Consider the following 23591-nt stretch of genomic DNA (forward strand, 5'->3'; position numbering starts at 1 on the left):
GCTTTACCCTAACCCAGAAGCCAGTATTCATCAACAATACAACCTAAAAAGTACGGTGTAGAGCTATGCAGCTCCAAGGTATTAAAAGTCAAGTAAGCATTATCGAGGCCACTTATTTTACAAAGTATCAAAAACTAAAACCCTAAGTCTCATAATAACATCTGCTTTTTCATCCCTAGTAATGGCAAAAATATATTTTTTAGGCAACACTGGTATATTTCTTTCCAACACATTTTCTCTAAACATTCATTTAAGGCATTCTAAGGCATTTAAGGCATTTCTCTAAACATTCATTTTAGGCAACACTGGTATATTTCTTTCCAACACATTTTCTCTAAACATTCATTTAATAAGTGTTGTCAATTGTACCAGGAACTGACCAGGTGATGGCTAGATGGTAGTGAACAAGAGAGGTCTCCACTGTCAAGGAACTTTTTGGATGAGTATAGGAAAGAGGTATTAATCAAAAAATCTCTCGTACACACATATTAATAAATACTTCCCTCACCCCTTTCCTCACACCCCAAAACCCTGAATCATAGCTACAATGAAAACCTACATGACATTTGGTGTGGATGCCAATTCGGATTGGACAAGTCAGAAAAGGCCTCTCTGAAGAAGCAGCATTTAAGCGAAGACTAAAAAGCCTGCACTGCAAGCCACTGAAAGAGTAGTGGGAAAACCAGTGCAGGCTCAGAAAATACCACGGGAGAAAGTTCTGGAGTAAAAAGATCTTGGAGATTTCAAAAAACTAAAAACTAGCCTCTGTGGTAAGAATACAATAAACAAGAGACAAATGGGAACCTGATTATATTTAAAGGATTCAGACTTTATCCTAAGAGCAATGAAAAAACGTCAAAAAGATCAGAGCAGGGAAGTAACATGACTTAAGTGAACATCTTAAGATCATCTCTAGCTATTACCTGGAAATTAGATTGAAGGGGTCAAGAATAAAATCAAGGAACATAATCAAGAAGACTCTTTTTTTTTTTTTTTTTTTAGTGAGAGAGGACAGCAAATTGAACCAGGATGGTGGTGGTGGTGGTGGTGGTAAAGAGGAGATTACAGATTTGAGATATGTTCTCAATGACACAACTTGATGATGAAGTATGGGATAAGTATCAAAGATAATTCTCTAGTTTCTTGCATGAAAAATGGGAAAATGAAAAGTAACACAAAGATGCAAAAACTAGAGAATAAATAAAGACAGAAGGAGGAAAAGAAGTTAGAAATTAGAGTTAAGTTTAAAGAGGTTTAGTCTGGATACACGTAAAAAATATCCAAAGGAGGTATCATGAATATATGGAGATAAATGAATAAGATCTCACAAACTTATGACCCAAAAACCACAACTGTGTAATCTGAATTTATTATTTCACATATTGTACTTCCCTAAATCTTTTTTTAAAAAACTAGATCTATTATGGTATAGAAAAGATATATTAAAGTACACATATTTAAAGTATACATTTTGATCACACCAAAAAAATACCTAGAAATAAACTTTAACAAAGAAATGAAAGACCTATACTCTGAAAACTATAAAACAGTCAGAAAACAAACTGAAGGTAATACAAACAAATGGAAAGATATCCAAGCTCATAAATCGAAATAATTAGTATTGTTAAAATGTCTATACTACCCAAAGCGATCTACAGATTCAACACAAAAAACCTAACCCTATCAAAATACCATTTTTCACAAAACTAGAACAAATAATACTAAAATGTGTATGGAACCACAAAAGACCCTAAAGAGCTGAAGCAATCTCTGAAAAAGGAAAACAAAGCTGGAGGTATCACAATTACAGATTTCAAGATACACTACAAAGCTGTAAGAATCAGAACAGTTTGGTACTAGCACAAAAACAGACAATACAACAGAATAAAAAGACCAGAAGTAAATACAAACTTATATGGTAAATTAACCTATGACAAAAGAGGCAAGAATATACGTGAGGAAAAGACAGTCTCTTCAACAAATGGTGCTGGGAAAACTGGACAGTTATGTGCACAAGAATGAAACTGGTCCACTTTCTTACATCATACACAAAAATAAACTCAAAATGGATCAAAGACTTAAATGTGAGACCTGAAACCATAAAATTCCTAGAAGAGAACACAGAGAAGTTCCCTGACATCACCCACAGCAACATTTTTCTAAATATGTCTCCTCAGGCAAGGGTAACAAAAACAAATTTAAGCTATTGAGACTACACCAAAATGGATGGTTTATTTTTGACAGTTTATTCTTAATGTGATTTATGTGACTGTTAGTAAAGTTGCTGTTTATTTTCTACCTGTCCCATATGCTCTTTGTTCCCTTTTCCCTCTTTCTCTCACTTCATTTGGATGTGTACTCATTTACGATCCCATGTTATCTCCTTGTTGGTTTATTAGCTCTAATTATTTGCTGCACTACTGCTAGCCCTGTGTGAGCTTGAAGGAATATTCCCTTTCTCTGGTCTCAGGTCGTTTCCTCAGATGTATACACCAATCAGTATTCAGCTGCCGACTGGAGGAGGCTCTTCTGATCTCCAGAGTGCTCTCTCTGGGCAGATTTCTTTCTTTATACTCTGAGAACTCTACCTACTATGACCTCCTTATATTCCCAGCTCTGTCTCTGTCAGGTCCACTTCCAGACTCTGCCTGGGCCCTTCCTTCCTGGACTACGGTCTGGAAACTCTCCAGGCAACTACAGTGCTCAACTTCTGGTTTCTCATCTTTCGGAGATCACTGCCCTTCATTTCTTGCTATCCAATGGCTTCGAACTTGTTTTTTCATACACTTTGTTCAGTTTTTTCATTGTTTCAGGTAGGAGAGTAATTCAATCCCTTTTACTCCACCACAGCCAAAATCAGAAGTCTCCTGATAACTGTCAAATATTCTTTGAGAACCAAACTATAAAAGCTGTGTAAAAATCCAAAGTAGCATGTGTTTTAATTTTTCAAAATTATTGTTCTACTGTTATAAGTTTTAAGTTGCGGGGTGCCTGGGTAGCTCAGTCAGTTAAGATTCCTACTCGTGAATTCTTCTCAGGTCGTGTTCTCACAGTTCGTGAGTTCAAGCCCTGCGTTCAAGCGCAGAGCCTGTTTGGGACCCTTCCTCTCCTGCTTCCCCCCACCCTCCTCAGCGCACACTCTCTCACTAGCTCACTCCCTCTCAAAATGAATGAACATTTTTTTTAAAAAGGAAGTTTTAAGCTGCTTCAAATTTTAGCTACTACACATAAAAACCTACAATAAATACCCTTAGAAGTAGCTATACCTTCAAGCCGATAACACAATGTTTGTGGTGCAGGGGATACCACAATTTTCTGCCACTGACTTTCTACCTCAGCTTGAAAACAGCTAAGAAAGAGGTAAGATTAAATATAAAGCCATGATCTACCTAGCATATTATCACTCTAAAATTAACTCAGTAACTTTCTTTTTGCCTTTTTAAATATATGCCTCCCACCCATATTCCATTCCCAATTAAATGGGAAATGAATGAATGAAAAAAAAATTCCATAAAAATTTCCCACTGGTCTGAAGGACAAGGAATTTATTCTAAAGAGATCTGCATTTGATGAGGAAACAATATTTTTCATGTGCCTATCATAATTATTTTCTATCATAATTATTTTTAATCATTCTTGTCTTAGAGCTGTGTTTTTGTTTATACACAGCAAAGAATCATAAGCTTACAAAATATTAAAACTAGAAGAGATGTCATGTCTTAGATCTTCATCTTTTTTGGAGATGTAGGGGGGTCATCTGAGATCCTTATAAGCATGTGATGAAAACGAAAAATTATACAGGTATACAATTTTGGATGTAGTTGTTCAGACTCTCTCATGGACATCATACCTAAAATCCTTGCTTTACAACTGTGCATGAATATAAGCTACATATTTACCAATTCTTTTGTCTTGTACTTTATGATCTTAAGATTCTCAAAATCCAGGTAATAAAACTACACACATTCGCTTTAAAGACAGAACTCAATCCACTCAGTTATGCCATATAACATTTGTGAGTTTGCATACAAATTACGTAATCTCTAAGCCCCAACCCCCTTATATCTATAAAGATATCACCATGTACATTTGCCTTCAATAAAAAGTAATGGCTATAAGGACAAATTGATGAGTATCTATAAAATTAACAAAATCACTATTTTTAAGAAAATGATAACTATTATCAATGTGTTAATGTTTCTTTTGTATTTTGGCAAACAGAAGTATATTAGCTAGGTTTTATTTTTTCAATAAAATTATTATGAAAGGTTAGTAAGGTTTTTAAGAAAAATTAACTTTTTTTAATCTTTATTATTTTTGAGACAGTGAGAGACAGAGTGAGAGCAGAGGAGGAACAGAGAGAGAGGGAGACACAGAATCCGAAGCAGGCTCCAGGCTCCAAACTGTCAGCACAGAGCCCGACACGGGGCTCAAACTCACAAACCGTGAGATCACGACCTGAGCTGAAGTCGGACACTTAACTGACTGAGCCACCCAGGCGCCCCAAGAAAAATTAATTTTTATGAGATGATTTTTTTCATCCCAAATTACTTCATAATTAAGAAATTTTATGTATTTATTGGCTTATATCTGCATTATGTTATTATGTCTCCATTTTATAATTTCTATCTAATCTGAAACTCCTTCAATTGGAGAACAATTAGTGAAATTTACTGACTGGCCACATTTGCTAAGAATATGCTCCATATAGGTGCCTACACAGATCCTGTTCCCTATCAGCTTAGAGTCTAAAACAAGGGATAGGGATATGTAAACAAGTAACTACTTCAGGTCATGGGAGTGGGGTAAAGGAATGGGTATTAAATGTCTCAGAAAAGTTATACAGTGCTATGATTCCAAGATGAAAGGATTACTTAATAATGGGAAGGACCAAAAACAAAATCTTCCACGAATGTAGCATTTAATATTCCTTGAAGGCTAAGTAGGATTTTAAAAGATATTTGTAGTTTTAAAAACAATGTACTCTATATAACTGACACCTCAATGAAACTGGTTGAAGAATAAAAAAGTGTCGGGGCTCCTGGGTGGCTCAGTCGGTTGAGAGTCTGACTTTGGCTCAGGTCATGATCTCTCAGTTGATGAGTTTGAGCCCCGCGTCGGGCTCTGTGCTGACAGCTCAGAGCCTGGAGCCTGCTTCAGATTGTGTCTCCCTTGCTCTCTGCCCCTCCCCCACTAATGCTCTGTCTCTGTCTCAAAAATAAATAAACATTAAAAAAAAAATATGTTCACACTCCCAGCAGGGGCAATACATTTAACAAAGGTACCCTAGGTTCCAACAGTAAGACAAGAACCTACATTGAGATTGGGATCTATATTTCCTACAGGAGGATCTCCTAGGCTTCTCTCTCTTCTCATTCTATATACTAACTACATGATCTCATTCACTCCTACACACTGATGATTCCAACCATGTTTCTTGCCCAAATGTCTCCCAACCTCTAGAACCATATATACAACTACTATTCTATAATGTCTGCATTTTACCTGGGTGCACCAAAGATTATCTCATACTAACACATCCAAAATTAAAGTTAGCATACTGCCCATAAACCTGTTCCTCCATTGGTTTACTTCTCATATTCCTTAAATACTCAGATCAAAAACTCAGGAGTCATTTTGATTTCTGTCAGTCATATCTAATTTATCAATCACTAAGCCCTCTATGTTCAATCTCTGCTGCCACTGCAACTGAATTGTAATTGATCTTCTAACCATCATCTCTGCACTCCCTTGACCTTACCCCAAAACTGATACTGCCTTTAATACTATACTCTTAAATGCAAATCGAATTGTATCACCTTCTGTCTCAAAACCACCCAATGGCTCCTTATCATTTAGAAAAGAAACTCTGAAGTCCTTACACATGATCAAAAGAAGACGGGGAACTTCCTATGACATTTAGTTATCTGCAGGACACTCTCTACTCAGTAGAATTTAGGCATCTTAGAGGCCAGAGCTGTATATTCTCAGTACTGACCACAGTTTATCCATAAGAGAATACTTCATGAATGGAGACTCGGCGAGGAGGAGAGCAGACTTCCCAACACTCCTCCACTCTAGGGACTCTATTCTCCAACCACCTTTGCTTTCTTTTTCTAACTTTGTACACTACTTCTCTCAGGCTGGAATGAATGCCCTACCCAATCTTACTCAACTCCATGTAGGGTCTTCTCCTCTGTGCTTCACTCACACTGTGCACATAGTTCTAATAGAAACCTTATAAAACTGCATTATAATCATCTGTGGTCACTTGAAGACAAGATCATAAAAATCATAAAATCATAATCACCACCTCTATACTATCTCTATACCTTAAAAATCTATTATAATTGTCATTTGTATTTGTCATTCCTATAATAGAGTAAGTTTCTAGATAGTAAGGACTGTGGCTTATTTATCTCTATATATATAACTTTTAGGGGCTGACCTGGGTTCCCCTCCACCACTCAAAGTTCGTATGTCAAAGCTCTAATCCCTAGTACCTTAGAATGTGGCTTTTTTAAAGCAGACCCTTTAGGGGCATCTGGGTGGCTCAGTCGGTTAAGTGTGCTGATTTCTGCTCAGGTCATGATCTCACTGTGAGATTGAACCCCACTTCAGGCTCTGCACTGACAGGCCCTGTCCCACCTGTGCTCACTCGCTCACTCTCTCTCTCGCCCTCTCTCTCTTTCTCAAAATAAGTTAAAAAAAAAACTTAAAAAATAAAATGAAGTAGAACCTTTAAAGAGGTAATTAAGATAAAATAAGGTTGTAGGGATACGTTCTAATCTATCTGTGTCCTTACAAGAAGGGGAAATTTGGACAAAGAGATACCAGGGGTGCACGCACACAGAGAAAAGACCACATGAGGACGCAGAAAGAAGGTAGCCATCTGCAAGCCAAAGAGAAAAGCGTCAAGAGAAACCAAACCTGCTAACACTTTCATTTTGGACTTCTAGCTTCCAGAACTGTAAGAAAATTAATCTCTGTTTTTTAAGCCACTTTTAGTCTGTAGCATTTTGTTATGGAAGCTCTAGCAAACTAAAACCATAACACAGAGCATAATGTATCTGCCACACAGTAATTATTCAACATTTATTATGTCTGAGTATCTCTACCACAAGAGGCAAGGATTGTCACAGTCGTCTTTGTATTCTATGCACGCAGCTCAGTAACTAGTACATGGTACTCATAAATACTAATAAAGAATACGAATGAGTATGGCTAAACCAGAGCCCACAGAGGGATCCAAAAGCTGGAGTGAAGCTGTGAGCTTTTATTCTTAAGCAACTAGTACAAAATGGAAGATTTTGAGAAGACTCAAGACTAGGGCTGAAATTTCAGCAAAATTAGCTAAATGACAGAATGTATGTGAATGCAACTGAGGGCTAGAAAAGAGACACAAGACACAGAATGGGGAAGAGTTAAACATATGTATCACATATCTGTAAGAAAATAATTAGGGTCAAATATCTGATACTAGTTACATTTAGCACAAGTTGAAATTCTTTTGGCTAACATATTTAATTTCTGTCCACATCATCCTCAAGGGAGAGAATCTGGGTAAACACTTAGGCAACATGTATAGCCTTCAGAATACTGGCTTTTGTCTTCTATGTATATGCTAGTTTTTTGTTTTCCCAAATGGCCAAGGGTTCTACAAAACAGAACACTGTAAGCTTTCAAATACTCATGGGAGCTTGTAAAAGTAATACAACATTCATGTAATTTCCACTTGCTACACAACAGACCCTGAGGTTGTTTTCCTAATACATAACAAGTGGTTCTGCTGCTAAGAAAAAACCAGGCCTCTTAACGTAAAGATATGAAATAACTTGAACAGAGCCAAAATGATGTTTTTGAATTATATCAGACTTTTTTGCATCTAAAACAGTGAAGAAACAAAGTTACAAGTGTACCATGTCAACTCTGAGATACAGCCATGTTCTTTGATTATACAACTGCATTGGATAGGAAAAGGTTATTATGCACCAGAAACCATTGCTTCTTTCTTAAAAGTAGTGTTATTTCAATGTGCTTATAATTAAGTAACATGTGGGGAAAAATCTGGATTAAACTTCTAAACTGGCTTTTTCTAACCATTCAAATATTTATTTTTTACAATCAGTCCCTAAATTTTTTCTAAAATAGATTAAATTTTCAATGTGGTTCAGGGAATATAATATGCAGCAATTGGTACCCACTAAGCACCTAATCATAAAAAATTAAAGCACAATTTCAATAATAATAATGATAATAATAAAAATACGACTACTAACTTCTATGGAACACTTACCATGTCTCTGGCACTATGCTAAGGGCTTAAGGTATTTAGGTTGAACCATATGAAAATCATGGTTTTTAAGGTTTAACCTAATACATTTTCTCATTTAACCCTTACAATGACCCCCGTGAGAAGAATACCATAATTATCCCTATTCTGCAGATAAGGATACTAAATTTAGAGGACTAAACTCGATTGTGTTAATGAACTAGGAAACTGCAGAATGGGGACCAACACTTAAGTATAAATCCAAAGTCTAAGCTCTTATTTACTACAGTTTCAGCAACCTCTGTGTCTTGAAAACTAAAACACAGTATAGGCACTCAGTACTCTCATACTTTGCTCAATGCCACTATAGACACTTGTGCAGACTGGACCCTCACCAAGGGCTCCAGCAAGGAAATCAAATGAAGCTGACATCCAGCCCATTCCTCTCACCACCCAAACTGTGATCCTGTTGCAGGATGCCATCTACACAGAAGAATGAGATTCTCTCGTTCACATAAAATTGTTATACTGGCTAACAGTGACCCTGATGCTGCTGGTAAAAGAAAAAAAATTGTGAGAAGAATTTAACAATACAGATTAAAAGGCTTAAAAGAGATATATACATCCCTTGATTCAAAAATTTCACTTTAAGAAATTCATTCTAAGGAAATAGCTAAGGATGTACATAAAATTTATGCTACAAAGACAGTCATCAGTGTTATAATAGAGGAAAAAACTAAAAAATCTAATATGTCCATCAATAGGGTATTGGCTATTACAGTACATCTATGTGATTAAAATAATGTCTTAGAAATATATTAGCTCATAAGCTTTTCACAAAATATTGCATGAATGACAAAGTTTATAAAAATTATGTTCTTATTTTAATAAAGATATGCACGTAAGTATTCCATATACAATACATCTGTGTAAGAGAAAGAAAGAACACAAGATAATGGAATTAAAGGTTACTTTAATAATCTGTTTTTAATCTTTAGAAATTTTTCTATACAACATATATAAAAAAAAGTCAAAATGAAGCAAAAGAAACAAAAACTAATGAGGCAAATGTCCTAATACAAAGCTTAAGAACTGATACCAGGTACAGCTATGTAAAATTTCATTCTGCCTCTTAACTTGGTATTAGGATGTGTGATTTACTGTGCTCTAAATTTAGATAAGAAATACTTAATTTCATTTGAAAATGACAAATACAGGTTCTAACATGTAGCCTAAGAACTACTGCCCATAAATACAGAAACAAAGCAGAAACTGTATACTAAATACTTTAGATGACTGAAACTTACATACATTCGTAAGAAATAAAAAAACATCTTTGATGTGTATCACCTGTTGAAGAACAGAATTCTCAATAGGTTGAGAAAGAGAATAACAGCCCCTGCCAGCTGGAAATTGGACTGGCGCTATCAGCTAGGCCTTGGTGTACTCATATCAAATACAAACAATTTTATAGAACACAACCTCAGAAAAGGCCACTCTGTGACCATGATGAATCAAGATAAAGCAAGAGCACCCCAAAATCATATGTAAACATAGACAAAAGTATGAACATTGTCCCAGCCACAAAAATAACTTAGTATAATCCTATCTTGGAGATTATGAGTGACCACTGCTTCTTTACCCATCACAGTTTTGGCCTTCCTCCATTCTTCTTGTCTTCCAGGTTCTTAAAATACCTAATCACAAAATTACCCCCACTTCCCAATAGCATCCAATCTACTGTAAAGTCATACTTAAATCCTCTCCAAAATTCTTAACACAAGCTCAAATCCTATATTGTTCTACATGATACATATTCTTCCTTGTTACAAGGAATCAGTAAATTCATCTTGTTTAACTACAGATATGTTCCTGGCGGTCCTCCCTGAAGGGCACTCAAAGAGCTGGGACTACAGATTTCAGTACAGGGTGGAATTAGGAACAAAACAATAAATTTACATTAAAAATACCCACAATCCATAGAATACATACTGTCTACCTAAAGGGGTCTTTTACTATGTAAACATATCCTATAATGAGTTCTCACCAATTTAGAATTCCCAGTGTTTATCAGCAATGGTGGTGTTGACTAAATAAACAAACTTTGGAAGGAAAAATAAGATTAAAACAGAGAGGGAAGCAAACCATAAGAGACTCTTAAATACAGAGAACAAACTGAGGGCTACTGGAGGGAGGTGAGTGGGGGTATGGGCTAGATGGGTGATGGGCATTAAGGAAGGTACTTGTTAGGATGAGCACTGGGTGTTCTATATAAGTGATGAATCACTGGGTTCTACTTCTGAAACCAATACTACACTGTATGTTAGCTAACTTGAATTTAAATAAATAAATATCTTTATAAATCTAAGCAGATCTCTTAAAAAAGTGTTTATATCAAATTCTCAATTACCCAGTTTTCCACCCTACCTGAACAAAGCAAGAACCTAAGTACAAAAGGTAAAAAGTAAATGAAGAAACTAAACCCTGAACAGAATACTTAAAATAATAAAATCCTCTAATTTAAATCCATTACTTAATTTAATAAATTAATTTAGTAATTAAATTTAAGTATATTATGCATTCCTCTTCAAAAAGTTTCTAAATACAATAATATGTCATTAAAACCAACTTATCTATCTGAGACATCGGCATACTTTAGTATTTAAACTTTCAAATATCTTCTCATTGATCACCAAAGTGAACCTTGCCCACTGCATGCTTACCTCCTGGGTCCTTATCTGGATTGTACTCTAAAGCATTGCTACAGATGAGGTCAATATCTTTCAGAAAATCCTTAGCAGTCAGGTAATTATGCTTATCAATTTTAGTTATTACTGTCGATAAATCCATTGGTTCCTTGATTACTTCAAGATAATCTGAAACCTAAAACAAACAGGATTATTTTAATGAAAATTACTTCTGCTATTTCACATGATCTACTCATAAAAACACAAAATAAAACCATAAAATTATTTAAAAATTCAATCTAAAGATCTAAAAAATAATTACAAATAAGGATAAAATTGTAGAGCAATTTACGCTACTAAAGTTACTACTTTGAAGTCATACTTTCCATGAAAAGCTTCAGTTTCAAGTCATATCTAAATCAACTCTGAAATGTTTCTCATCTTGAAATATAAAACCAATTTGTGTCAGCTGTTTTTGCCCCCAGGCCTTTGTACATACCTGAGAAGAGAATGTATGGGTAAAAGCACCCAATAAGTATCAATGCATGTTACTTCAAGAAATTTTTTTAAAGGAAATTAAGAAACATAGATTTTTCATATTATTTATTAGAAAAGTTCTCTGGTAAATCTCTTTAAAATCTTTAAACAAAACAAAACAAAACAACCCCCCCCACCACCACCACCAAAAAAAAAAAAACCACTTTCTTTCTCAATTTTCCAGGGTGAATTGTTTCATGGAAAGTGTTTTCTGCTCCTTTGGAGTCATTACAAACATTTTGAGTCAATTATATAACAAAAATAAGTATTGCTTTCATGACTAGAAGATTTACTTGAACTTCCCTAATCATAAATAAATTTGTAAGTAAATGTGCTCTATTGTGCTGATTTTCTAAGAGAAATAGGAGCTATTAAGTCACAATTTGCCCAATGTTTTATATCATTTGACCACTAAGAAATCTCTTACCAACCTATCTCTACTGCCTCCCCCAATGCATATCTCAAATCAAGCAATCAGGTCTGATATAAAAACAGTCTTAGAAACATCTACTTACTCCAGAATCAAATTCTGGAGCTAGGATAATTTCCACTCTTTGAAACTAAAGGCTACTTTTTCTCCATTGCAAATACACACATACACACACAAACACACAAAAACACACACAAACACACACATACACTCTCTCACACACACATACGCACGCATATATACATATTTTATACACGTTTTAAAATGTTTAGGTTAACTGTGTGTGCATGTTTTATTGTTGAACTTCTAGGAGTCAAAAAGCCAGTCAATCTCCTTATAGGGGAGGTAATGAAGCTATAATGAACAAGCGATAGTTCAGAAGGTATTATTAGTTGGATTCTTGGCCCTGGCATTGGCATGCCTTGAGTACATGTGGAAAATGTCTATTAACTGCAAAGCACTACAAAAATTTATACTAGTAAAGATGATAAAATTTTTGTTCTAATATTTAATTTTAAATTCTACATTTATTTTCTAAACTTTTCTTTCTCTGAAGTCTGCTTTGGAATTCCATAGTTTTTAAACATTTCAAATTCATTATTTGAATATAAATGTTTATGTTTTAGGTTATTTAAATGTTATCTTGTTTTCCCCTCGTGTTTCACACAGACCTCTCTATCTTTTCAGCTTTAAGAACAAAGAACCAGTAGCAGAATGAACATAACAAAGAATAAAAGAGAAAATAAGAAACATAACCCTTGAATAAAAGTTTTATCTGACCCAGATTTTTCTATCCCTTTCCACTGCCTTACCATCATTTATAAAACTTTTACTCTATCACACATGGCATTTGAAATCTGACCATCTCTTCTGGTTAGAAAGAGAGTTCTCTGGAGGAAAGGCAAAACTGGTTTAGTGCAGGAGGTTGACTTGAGATCAAGCCCTTATCAAATAAGTGTCAGAGGCCCATACCCAATTTGAAATAAAAATAAACATCTAAAATAATCCTTAAAGTTGGGCTAAAAGTTTTAACTTATCTGAAAACACTAAGAGGTGAAGAAAAATGTTCCACAAATGTAAAATGGTATGTATTAATTGCAAAAGCAAATTAGCAATTCCTGTCATTTCGACAGAAAATTTAAGGTAGCTATGATATAAAATAAAGAATGCAGGCTTTGAATTTCAAAAAAACCTCCGAGTCTTGGCTATGTCGCTTGCCTGTGAGCCTCAGTTTCCTCAGCTGCAACTTAAAAATAATGATTCTGTGAGGTTGTTAAAAGGATCAAATGGATAAAACTATGTATTTTGGATAAATATACAAATAAAATACAGATAGTTCCTCTACTCCCCCAAAAAAGGAAAACAGCTATTTTCAGAGGGGAAAAACAACACTGGTTCATTCTTCCCAGTCATAGATGAGGTAATGATTCCAAAGGAATCTGCTCAGGTCCAAAAGTACAGATTTCACAAGAAGTACACAACATTAAACTATGAATCATTGCAAAATTCAAATTAATAAAAAGATGAAGAAAAAACTTAAAACTAAAAACACCAAAGCTGTTCAAACATGGAGTCTGAACTATAAGAAGAAGGCCAGTAAAGACTGCATCGTGCTCATCCACATGCTATATTATCCCAGGATAAAACAAAACAAAAAAACAACAAATTTTAACTACGGTATTATAGTAGATTCCAAATGGAAAATTTCTTATCACCACAAACCATGCTCCCACAAGGACACAAAACAATACACATTGAAAGTGAGAAATTTTCCACTGGGAGCAGAGAAAATCCTTGCAGAAAAAAATAATTTTGGCATAAGATATGCTTAACATCAAACAGCATCTTAGTTACAGGCATTTCCAAAATATGAAAGACAAATTTCAGGTTTCTTAGCCACCTCTTTCACAATCGTATACATAATTTTGAAAATGCCAAAATTAATTGGTATGGATTGGTTAATACCAATATACTTTTTAAGAGCAAGATTTATCCTGGAATAAAAATAGTCTAGTATGGACATTTCACTAAAGTAACTTTTAATCCTCTTCTTACATTGAAGAGTAAGAGATCACAAAGATCAATAGTAAATAAGAGGACATACGAATTGGTCACTAATTTCATCCAAAAGTCACCAGATGTTTGCTGATGACATTGGTGGTTATCACATGGATTAAAATTTTACAGGCTAGGGGTAATATTCATCCATGCCTTTGCTTTTTTTCCTTCCAAAAAAAGATGTCAATATTTTTTTCTTTTAGCCAGTTCAACTTCACTGTTTGCACACTACTGAAACAAGACCTCTTCAATATCCACCGGTTTGCTGAAGATGTTAAAACGTTTATCCGTCGCCAGCCTCTTGGTTACATCCCTGAGAAACAACCGCAGCTCTCTTAAAGTATTTTCCTCCTGGTCCTCCATCCGGTTTTTTTCTGATTCTGATAACTGACGAGGTGGAGAAGGTAGTGCAAGAGGAAGCACTTCCATAGCACAAAGACCTGAAGAAAATAAAAGAAAATGTTAAGACTCCAACATGGCAGGGCCAGGACCTCAATTACTTTTCTGGCATTCTCTGAAAAAAGAACTCCAAATATGTGTGAACCACTTGCAAATCCAGCAAGTAAAAATTTGAACAGAAACCAACAGTATATTAGAGAAGAGAATTATTTCACAAAATAACTCACAGTAGGACTCCTTTAAATCGCAAATGATATGATTTTAAATAATTTGATTTTGAAATATTATTTACATACAACTTATGAGAAATATTTCAACTCAACAAAAATATCTTCAGGTGAAGAACTGTATACCAATTTGCTTAAAATCAATGTTGCTTAAAAACCTTCTTCTCAAAATGGGGTTGCCCGATATGCATGAAAGTGAAATGGGCAAGTAACAATTCTTTGATCCTTCCCACTCCCAAAAGAGCTTTGATTTTAGACAAGTCTTTTCTACTCTGATATTCTCAATACAACATAGTAGGGGTAGTGAATGGCACATACCTGTGTAGGGAGCAAAAAAAAATTAGGAACTAAAACAAGAATCCCAAAGACATGGATAAGATGGAAAATCCAGTCTACAGTGTTATATGTAAAATTTACAGTATTCATTTCCGCCTGAACAAACACAAAATCTTCTTAAAAAGTAAAGTATTAACTTTCCTAAACACATTATTCCCTAATTCCTTAAAAGTTTTTCCCAGTATCACACTGAACTTCAGGATTAAAATTCTAAGGATTCTTGCTGATTTCTAAATAGCCCCTAAGACAAAAAATGAAAGTAAATAGAAGCAACTCAAAAAGAAAAAGAATTATGTTAATCCTTAACACAGAATATTCAAATCTTTGAGACTAAAATGTATCTGAGAACAAGTAAGATACCTTATTAAAATGAATCATTACATAATAAAACATTTTAAGTACTGTTATTTTGATTAACAGGAAGCAACACCCAACAATCAGAAGGTGTAACTTCCATATTTAATTTTCCAAGGTTGCTGGGGGGGTAAACTCACAACTATAGCCATATGATAGGTGCTCATTTTTAGAACTCTGAGAAAATGTGGAAAGGAGTCACTAAAGAACAATAAAATAAAGTGTTGGATAATATAATCAGTAAAAAACAGAAGTAGAACAAATATGGAAAAGGAAGGACTTGGAAGGGGTGGAAATGTATTTAACATCCTACAAGAACCACAATGAGAAACATAAAAGAACAAGGGGAAAGATGCTTAAAAACTTCTAACAGGATTGTTATTTTCTAGAAGAAGCTGAGAGATTACAAAGAGGACCTTATCTTTACACATCTTTAAGATTAGAAACAGTCTTTTGATTGACCCAGAATGCATTCCTTTCTTAGGCCAGGGGGCTGAAATTTGAAATATTATGCTATTAGCCCAAATCCAAGAAAACTCTAATGCTTAAAACAAAGCCATGATAGGTTTCCAAGTGCCTCGCACAACTAACATTACAGGTGCTCAATAAATACTTGAAAAATTAGTAAGCCAGAAAAGGCAAACATTCCGATCAGCTCTTGACCTATCACACCTACTCTGACCCACAACGTAATCAGCACACGACCTGGTGTTCTCAATCTTACAGTTTAAGTCCCCTGTACTTGAACTGACTAAAACAGAGCAGAACCAAAGACTTTTTTTCTTCAACTTTTTAAGCCTCAGAATGTGAAATCTACCAGAGTAACTGGATTGAAATGATAAGGTGAATACTTCATTAATGGTCACCTGTTAATAAAGCCTTAACAATGAGGCTGTACTTCCCAATCTCAAGTCGGGTAAACACAACGACCACTTCCGCATAGGTCCATCTAAAGGTAAGGAGAATCTAAAAAACTGACTTTATTTCCACAAAGAAATGGTTTTTTTAAAAAGTGACTCCAAGAAGGGGCATTCTTAACTTCACTCCCCATCCTCCCTCTCCCCCATTTTCCTAAAGGCTTTAGGAACTTTACCAGTGTGTTTCCTTCGTGGTGGAGCCATTGATGCCTGATTGAGAATCAATTCTTGGAAAAATTTTCTTCTGTCTTCTTCAATAGGCCTTTGAATATACAAGACCTCTTCATACTGTATTCTAAAGATACATTTAACCTACACACATACACATACACACAAAGACATTAAATATATAAAGAATTAAAAGCTTACTTATTATACCAAACTACAATTTCTTCAACTTCCAGTACCATTTTCAATTTTCATTCATGTGGGATTAGGGTTAACCTCATCCCAGGCTATGCTGTTGAGAGATTCAACCTCATGGACTAAACAGTAATGAGAGAATGATCAGTTGCCCAAGTCGTTAATAAATTATACTATACCTGGGAGAGTCAGCAAATAGTAGCAAAAAGGATAATTGATCATAATAGTTAGATGGCAACAATCTCAAAGGACTTTTGTGTTAGAGCTAGACAGTAATTACCTAGAATCTACATTAGAGAGCTGAAACCATGCTAACAGCACTGCCTTCTCTTATGTTCTTTCTGTGTACTTCCCATCCAGTCACTTCCTTTCCTGGGCTCTTTTCATACCAAGTCTATTCCACTGAATCCTCCAGAATCCTGGTTTCACTGCAAATAAACTATACCTTCAGTTTCTCCCCAGAATGCTCCACAATAACACCACCTTCCACACAAAACTCCCAAACAATATTAAGCCAGTCATTCTCACATACCTCACAGTTCCTTCCTACTGGTGATTACCTACCTCTCCTTTATTTACCTGCTGTATAGAGGCTTTGACCCCAGATGTCCCCCTTGCAATATAGGCTGTTGAAATCCTCCACATCATCCATATTAATCTACACGCTTTAATTTTTATGTTTTTCTAGAAGGTCTATATTCCACTTCTAGACACCAAACTCCCTAAGAATAGAGATCATTTCTTACTCATCTGTCTTCCTATATGTACCACAGTGACTGGTACATACTAATGTTTAATTAGCATGGACTGAATGAGTAAAGCCTGTATTTTTTTTTTTCCTCGCCCAGATCAACTGGAAACTGCAAATGGGAAAAGGTTATTAATAAGGAAAAAAGAACCAACTACGAGACAATGAGGAAACACTGGATGAAAATTCAAGGAATCAGATCCTAGCCCAAATTTAGCCACACGTTTAAGGTAAACTACATAATCCGTTTAATTTGTCATGTCTAACTACTTACTAAGAATTCCTAAATATTATTTCAATCGAACTTATAACAATGAGGTATGTAGGAGTCCTTCATTTTACAAATGAGAAAACTTAGACTTGGAAAGGTTTAAGTAACTGGATTAAGGTCACAAAGTAGAAGTAAAGAGAGAACACTAGATCACATAATCTCTAAAGGCCTTTTCCAGCTCTAAAATTCTAAGACAGAAAAGACACAATCAATGAAAAGCAGAATTCAAAAATTTGCATAGAGAACTATCTACCTCAACCCAAAGCCAAATCCTTTTAAGAGTTTATAAAATTTCACCCTGTCTCCAATATATTTTTTTTTTTTTGTAGACTACTCTCATGTACAATTCCCCCAACCCATTGATCTATGCTTCACTGACCTTTCTTCAAAAGTTCTGGCAAGCAAATTTACCAGTGCACACCCACTGTGTGCTAAATATAATGTCAAATAGTGCAATTATAAGCTTGAAGAAAATATAGTTACTTCCTGCTGTCAAGGATCTTAAAAGTTTCATAAGAAAGCATTATAGTACCACACCAGGAGTGTTGTAACACAGGCAGAGAAACAGAAGAGACTCTGCAAGAGTCTGCAAGAGGTAAGGGTGAAGAGGCATTAGATATAGCAAAAATAGCTAACATTAACTGGGTCTTGAAAAAATAAACAAAATGCAATACCCTAGAAGTACCAGGATTTTGTTCAAGAGCAGCAAAACATTTAATTTCAGTTTTAAATATTCTTCCTTCTGATAATTGTTCAACATTGTGTTGAACTTTGTGAGTACAAAAGCATACCAAGAGTAAATCTACAGTAATCCCCTGATACTCCTGCCAGGTTATTACCGACAGCTTAGAATCCATCACTTTATAAGTAGGCTACATTTTACTTTAAATTTGCCCCTAACTTTATCTTCTGACATTCCCAGCCTCAAATTACATGCTGCAACTGAACACACCTCAGATAATTCCCTGAAATCATGTGCTTTCACACTGGCTCACAGTGGCCTCTATATGTGCTATCAGCTCTTTCCAACCCTGTTTTTAACTCTCTGCTCAAGCCAATGCTTTCTGGGTAATTCTTTCTCTGATTTTCTCAGATACACTCGGGCATACTATCTAATACCCCTCCAAACTTAAAAAAAAAAAATTTTTTTTTAATGTTTTATTTATTTTTGAGAGACAGAGTGTGAGGAGGGGAGGGACACACACACACACACACACACACACACACACAGAATCTGAAGCAGGCTCCAGGCTCTGAACTGTGAGCATACAGCCCGACACAGGGCTCGAACTCACAAACCATGAGATCATGACCTGAGCCAAAGTTGGACGCTTAACCGACTGAGTCACCCAGGTTCCCCCATCAAACTTTAAAGTTCAATGATTTTTAGTAAATTAATTCAGTTGTGCAATCATCACAAGTCAGTCTTAAAATATTTCCATTACCTCCAAAAAGCTCCCTTGTGTCCATCTAGCCCCAGTCTCCACATTCATACTCCCAGCCCAACAACCACTGATTTACTTCCAGTCTCCAGAGATTTACCTTTTCTAGAAATTGTGTATCAGACAATTGGTAGCCTTTCTGTCTAGCTTCTCTCAATATATCGAAGTGCACCTACATTGTAGAAAGTATCAGCAGTTCATTCCATTTAATGCTGAACAGTATTTCCCTGGATGTATATACAATATTTCATTTTACCAATCACCAGTTAATGAATACTTGAGTTGTTTCCACTATTATGAATAATGCTAGTAGGAACATTTGCATTCAAGTCTTTGTGTGAACATAATTCTCTTGTGTAGTTACCTAGAATGCCAAGTTATAGCCTAAGTTTATGACTAACATCTTCAGAACTGCCAGTTTTTTTCAAAAATGGCTACACCGCTTTATAATTCCAACAGCAATATATTAGGCCTCCAGTTTCTCTACATCCTTGTCAACACTCCATATTGTCTAGTGATCGTACATACAGTGGTATCCCATTCCTGAATAACTAATGATCTTAAGAATATTTTCTTGGGGCGCTTGGGTGGCTCAGTTGGTTGAGCATGTGACTTCAGCTCAGGTCATGATCTCATAGTCCGTGAGTTCGAGCCCCGTGTTGGGCTCTGTGCTGACAGCTCAGAACCTGGAACCTGCTTCAGATTCTGTGTCACCCTCTCTCTGCTCCTCCGCTGCTCATGCTGTGTCTCTCTTTCTCTCTCTCAAAAATAAACATTTGGAAAGAAAAAAAGGACCTCTTCTTGTGCTTTATTAGCCCAAGAGAATACATACTCTTTGGCGAAATGTGTATTTAAATCTTCAGCCCATTTTTAAATTGTAGTGTTCTTTTTTTAACTTAATTGTGGTAAAACAGAATATAAAATCTGCTATTTTTATCATTTTTAATTGTACAGCCTATAGTATTAAGTATATTCACAATGTTATGCAACCATTATTACCATCTCCAGAACTTTTTCATCCTCCCCAAGTAAAATTCTGTATCCATTAAACACTAACTCCCCACGCTCTCCCTTTTCCCAGTCCCTGGCAATCACCATTCTACTTTCTATCTCTATAAATCTGATTATTCTAGGAACTTTTTTAAAAAAGGAATCATGGGGCACCTGGGTGGCTCAGCTGGTTAAGCATATCTTGATTTTTGGCTCAGGTCATGTTCTCACTCACTGCTCATGAGATCGAACCCCATATAGGGCTCTGTGCTAATAGCATGGAGACTTCTTGGAATTCTCTCTCTCCCTCTCTCTCTCTCTGCCCCTCCCCTGCTCGACCTCTTTTTCCCTCTCTCTCTCTCTTTCAAAATAAATTAATGTTAAAAAAAAAAAAGGAATCATGTATTTGTCCTTTTGTGACTGGCCTATTTAACTTAGCATAATGCCTCAAAATTTCATTTATGCTGAAGCATGTGTTAAAATTTCCTTCCTTTTCAAAGCTAAATAATGTTATATTGTATGTATATGCCACTTTTTCTTTATCCATTTGTCGAAGGACATTTGTGTGTTTCTACCTTTTGGCAATTGTGTCACGAACATGGGCATACAGATATCTGTTCAAATCCCTGCTTTCACTTCTTCTGGGTGTATACTCAGAAGCAGAATTGCTGGATCATATGGTTATTCTGTTCAACATTTTTAAGGAATCACTGCACCATTTATTTCCAATGAGACTGCACAACTTTATACTCAAGCGCTCCAATTTCTTCACATCTTGCCCAACATTAGTCATTTTTTGTTTTTATGGTAACAGCCTTCCTAATGAGTATTAACTGACATCTCATTGTGGTTTTAATTTGCATTTCCCTAATGAGTAGTGATGTTCAGCATCTTTTCATGAGCTTCTTGGCCATTTGAATACCCTCATTGCGGGGAAGTATGGTTGGTTGGATTTTTTTGTTCTTGAGTTGTAGGAGTTCTTTATATACTCTGGATAGCAATCCCTTACCAGATATATGATTTGCAAATATTTTCTCCCATTCTGTGGGTTCCCTTTTCACTCTGATAGTGACCTTTGATGCAACAAGTTTTTAATGTTGATGAAATCCAATATATCTATTTTTTCTTCTGTTGCCTATACTTGTGGTATCATAGCCAAGAAACGGTTACAAAATCCAAAGTCATAAAGCTTTCCTATTATGTTTTCTTCTAAGGGTTTTACAGTTTCAAGTATTCTGTTTAGTTCTTTGGCCCATTTTGAGTTAACTTTTGCATATGGTAATAAGGGCCCAATTCACTTTTTTTAAGTTTTATTTATTTAAGTAATCTCTACACCCAACGTAAGGATCAAACTCACAGCCCCAAGATCAAGAGTCGCATGCTCTCCCGACTGAGCCAGCCAGTTCCCCACATCATTTCTTTTGCATGTGAAATTCCAGTTTTCCCAGCACCATTTATTGAAATCACTATCCTTTCCTCCATGAATGGTCTTCACACTCTTGTTGAAAATCATCTGTTGTAGTCGTATGTTGAAAGATTCTTTTTTTTTTTTTTTTTTTAATGTAATCTCTATACCTAATGTGGGGCTTGAACTCATTACCCTGAGATCAAGAGTTGCATGCTCTAGTGACTGAGCCAGCCAGGCACCCTGAAAGAGTTCTTAATACATTCCAGTTTTGAGTCTTATGAAGATATGCAATATGATATATTTGAAGTATTTCTCCCCAGTCTGTGGCTTGTTTTCTCATTTTGTTAATGGTGTCTTTTAAAAAGTTTTTAATTTTGATAAAGTTGCCTTTATCAATTTTTCCTCTTATGGATCATGTTTTTATATAATATCATAGCACGTCTCATACTGTATTATTTTTTTTAGGTCTCTCTTCCCTCTAAACTTTAAATTATTAGAGAACAGTGGCTATCTTTTGGTTTTGCACCTATTTTATTCATTCATTCATTCATTCATTCATTCAACAAAGACTTACTGTACTAGAAATATTTACATATACATGTATCTATTTGTGAGTACTGCATGTGTATGTGTACACATGAGAGACCCTGTAAGGCAGCTAGGCACTGTGAATGAAAACATGAAGAAACCAGACACTTGACCTGCCTTAAGCAAATTCAGACTCATGAAAACACTGCATTACATAAAACAGACACACAATAAATTTTGATGAATAAACAATGGTTTTAACTTGACAAACACAAAACTCTTTATTTCCCTGACCACTCATTAAACTAAGCAACACATTACCCAGAAATTGTCTCTGCAAACTTAGAGAATATAGTACATTGTAAGTGCATGACCTTTGTAATCAGACAAACCTGAGTCCAAATCTTTGCTCTGCCATACTAGTTGTGAGACCCTAGGCAAGGTCTAGGGTCTTACTTTTCTTACTAAAAGAGTTAAAAAAAACCTTGTATTAGATAATATATGTAATTGACCTCTACAGTGCCTGGCACATAGCTGCTTAAGTGGCAGCAATTCTTTCACTAGCAAAGTCTTGTTTTACCTCATCTATTAAATGTTAGAGTTGTCAGTCCTCAGTTTTAAAGGCAGAGTTTATGCAATGTCTATAATGGGGAAAATTAATAATTAAGACTCAAAGGTATGGAAATTAAGACTTCAAAGGTATGGAAAATGAAGTCAGAAATGAAACTAATATAGCTTCTCTGAATAAAATCTGCTTTCCAAAAACAAAATAAGTAAATAATTAAATAAAAATAAATAATAACACTTCACATACTTTAATATAGTAATAATTTATGTTCATTTACTAGAGACAGTAAACTGTGATTTAAAAACTTGTGGTGACCCTAGTAAATTTTAAGATTCACATAAATGTTTTACGACAAAAAAAGTAATACTAAGATATTTCCCTTGTACATATGATTATTCATTTTCAATGCCCCTAACTTGATTTTTCTACTTAAGTTATTGATTTTTAACTCCCAGTTTCTATCATAAACTGAGAGACACAAAATGACACGAAATACTGTGATGACAATATGCTGTTTGTAGTCTTTAATTTCCTAAGGGTAGCTGAGGAAATATTTCTTTAAAATTCATTTACAATATACTGAATTATATCATCTTGAGCCTGCCCATAATAATACCAAAATACAATTCGGTGAATCTCTTCAGAAATTTAAGTGCAATTCTTTCTGACCAAAGTTTGCTTTCCTTCCTGTAAATATTTATACCTCCGTCTGCTTCCTTGTTTAAAAATCCCTTTCCTAGAGCCTAAATGTCCATCAACTGATGAATGGATAAAGATGTGGTTTATATATACAATGGAATACTACTTGGCAATGAGAAAGAATGAAATCTTGCAGCACGCGGATGGAACTGAAGGGTAGTATGCTAAGTGAAATAAGTCAGGCACAGAAAGACAGATACCATATGTTTTTACTCCTATGTGGATCTTGAGAAACTTAACAGAAGACCATGGGGGAGGGGAAGGGGGAAAGGGGAAAAAATAGTTACAAAGAGAAAGGGAGAGAGGCAAACCATGAGAGACTCCTAAATACAGAGAACAAACTGAGGGTGGATGGAG

At 35.3% G+C, this 23591-nt stretch overlaps 1 protein-coding gene across 3 annotated transcripts in view; it reads right to left on the bottom strand.

Annotated features, from left to right (window-relative positions):
• Positions 1 to 23591, bottom strand: part of ATAD2B (ATPase family AAA domain containing 2B) — a 165116-nt gene that overhangs the window by 17280 nt on the left and 124245 nt on the right. For 2 of the 3 annotated variants that reach the window (XM_078444932.2, XM_078444934.1), the window contains 3 exons: positions 16394 to 16529; positions 14228 to 14424; positions 10996 to 11155 (listed from right to left, as the gene is read on the bottom strand). In XM_078444932.2, the coding sequence (XP_078301058.1) occupies positions 10996 to 11155; positions 14228 to 14424; positions 16394 to 16529 (493 nt within the window). The remainder of the gene's footprint in view (positions 1 to 10995; positions 11156 to 14227; positions 14425 to 16393; positions 16530 to 23591) is intronic. The other variant, XM_078444933.2, reaches the window with a different exon arrangement.

Source organism: Panthera onca, chromosome A3, assembly GCF_046562875.1.
Source record: "Panthera onca isolate mPanOnc1 chromosome A3, mPanOnc1 haplotype 2, whole genome shotgun sequence".
Taxonomy (NCBI): Eukaryota; Metazoa; Chordata; class Mammalia; order Carnivora; family Felidae; genus Panthera; species Panthera onca.